Genomic DNA, 1,718 nt, shown 5'->3' with positions numbered 1-1,718 from the left:
GTCCGCGCTCTAAGTACCTCGCTACGCAGCACTGAATCCGCACCTCCGTCTACCCAGCAGCCAGTGAGTCCGCGACGCGCAGCTTCCCCGGGCAACCAGCTTGCAGCTGTCGGGGCCTGGGCTGGCTCGTGACTCGAGCTCTTTGCACCGGGCAGCTTGCACCCAGAGCTTGGTGGGGGGAAAGGGGCGGAGAGGCGGGAGGGGGTACCTTGCAAACCAGAGAAGGGACCCGGGAGATGGGGCGGGAAAGTGCACCACTCTGAAACCTAATCATTACCCCTCTTCTACCTAACATTCTTCTCCTGTCCACCCTAGTGCCGCCCTACACCATTGTCTACTTCCCAGTTCGAGGTAAGACCAAGTGACTGCAGGAAGGGAGGTCTGGGCTAGGGGGCTGCAGCCCACCATTCCTATCCGCCATGGGGAAACTCCAGTTCATCTTTGACCCTCCTTCTGGTTGCAAGGCTCTGCTTCCCTCACCATGGCCAGTCAGTCCTCAGACTTGAAATTGCTTTGAGGCTGGGTCTTTACACTGTCCCCAAATCCTTACCNTGACTCCATACAGGGCGGTGTGAGGCCATGCGCATGTTGCTGGCTGACCAGGGCCAGAGCTGGAAGGAGGAAGTGGTTACCAAAGACATCTGGATGCAAGGCTTGCTCAAGCCTACTTGTGTGAGTGACACATCTGGTGGAGGGGGCAGAGGTAGGGCCTTAGGAGGGGTATAACTGGAGCCAGCACCTCAGGATGCTTTTTGTTCCTCCCTCCAGCTGTATGGGCAGCTCCCCAAGTTTGAGGATGGAGACCTCACCCTTTACCAATCTAATGCCATCTTGAGGCACCTTGGCCGCTCTTTGGGTAAGTCCTGAACCCAGGTGGTCCAGCTGGTGGGCAGGGTGGTGGTGGGGGTATCAGTCATTGTTTCAGGGGGTATCTGCCCACCTGGCCACTCCCCTTTTAGTTCAGTGTTGACAGAGCCAAGCAGGGTCAGGCAGAGATTAAACCTTGTTCAGGCTGCAGCTGTGGTCTGCCTGCCATGGCTTCCTGTTGCCTTTCATGAGCTCAGGACTCACATGACTGCCCATATCCTCTCCCCCCAAGACTGGGACCTGCCAACAACCACATGCCCAAGGGCAGGGATTTGAGGTGAGGAAATCTGGGTCCAGTCATGCTGTCTCTCCCAACTTGCAGGGCTTTATGGGAAGGACCAGAGGGAGGCTGCCCAGTTGGATATGGTGAATGATGGGGTGGAGGACCTTCGCTGCAAATATGTCACCCTCATCTACACCAACTATGTGAGCCTGGATTCTGGGGAGTGGGGGTTGGGTGGCGATCAGCAAAGGAGCTTTGTGTATTTCTGCCTCCCTAGTTTCCTTTCCTGAGTTGGAGCCCAAAGTAGGGTAGGGCAGTCTGGGGCAGTGTAAATTGGACCAATAAACAGCTTCAGGTAGGGTCAGGGGGTGCAGATAGTTAAAGTGTGTGTGCCCTCATGTGTGTGNGTGTGTGCATAGGGGCAGAACATGAAGAGACAGAGCTGGGGGCAGCAGGCCAGATCCTAAAGCCCTTGGACCAGCTGACTTGGATTCTGTGAGGCTGTTGAAGAGTCTGCTCATGGCTGGATTTAAATGTGAAGCTCTGAATGATCCTCAGGGTGCTAGCTCTGAGTGCTTTACCATGATAAAGACCAGAGAATTTCACTGAGGTTGGTAATGCACACCTG

The 1,718-nt window shown here is 55.5% G+C and overlaps 1 protein-coding gene across 3 annotated transcripts in view; it reads left to right on the top strand.

The window, feature by feature from the left end:
* Window positions 1-1,512, top strand: part of LOC110328983 (glutathione S-transferase P 1-like) — an 11,250-nt gene extending 9,738 nt beyond the window's left edge. The window contains exons 1-5 of one of the 3 annotated variants that reach the window (XM_029542700.1): window positions 1-63; window positions 316-351; window positions 566-672; window positions 769-856; window positions 1,190-1,395. In XM_029542700.1, the coding sequence (XP_029398560.1) occupies window position 63; window positions 316-351; window positions 566-672; window positions 769-856; window positions 1,190-1,380 (423 nt within the window). In that variant the 5' untranslated portion in view covers window positions 1-62 and the 3' untranslated portion in view covers window positions 1,381-1,395. Of the gene's footprint in view, window positions 64-315; window positions 352-565; window positions 673-768; window positions 857-1,189 lie in introns of all 3 variants that reach the window. The other 2 variants (XM_029542702.1, XM_029542701.1) reach the window with 2 other exon arrangements.
* The last annotated feature ends 206 nt before the right edge of the window (window positions 1,513-1,718 follow it).

The sequence above is a fragment of the Mus pahari genome, chromosome 1, assembly GCF_900095145.1.
Source record: "Mus pahari chromosome 1, PAHARI_EIJ_v1.1, whole genome shotgun sequence".
NCBI classification, from domain to species: Eukaryota; Metazoa; Chordata; class Mammalia; order Rodentia; family Muridae; genus Mus; species Mus pahari.
The sequence above is the reverse complement of the archived record's forward strand: the minus strand, read 5'-3'. Positions and strand labels throughout refer to the sequence as shown.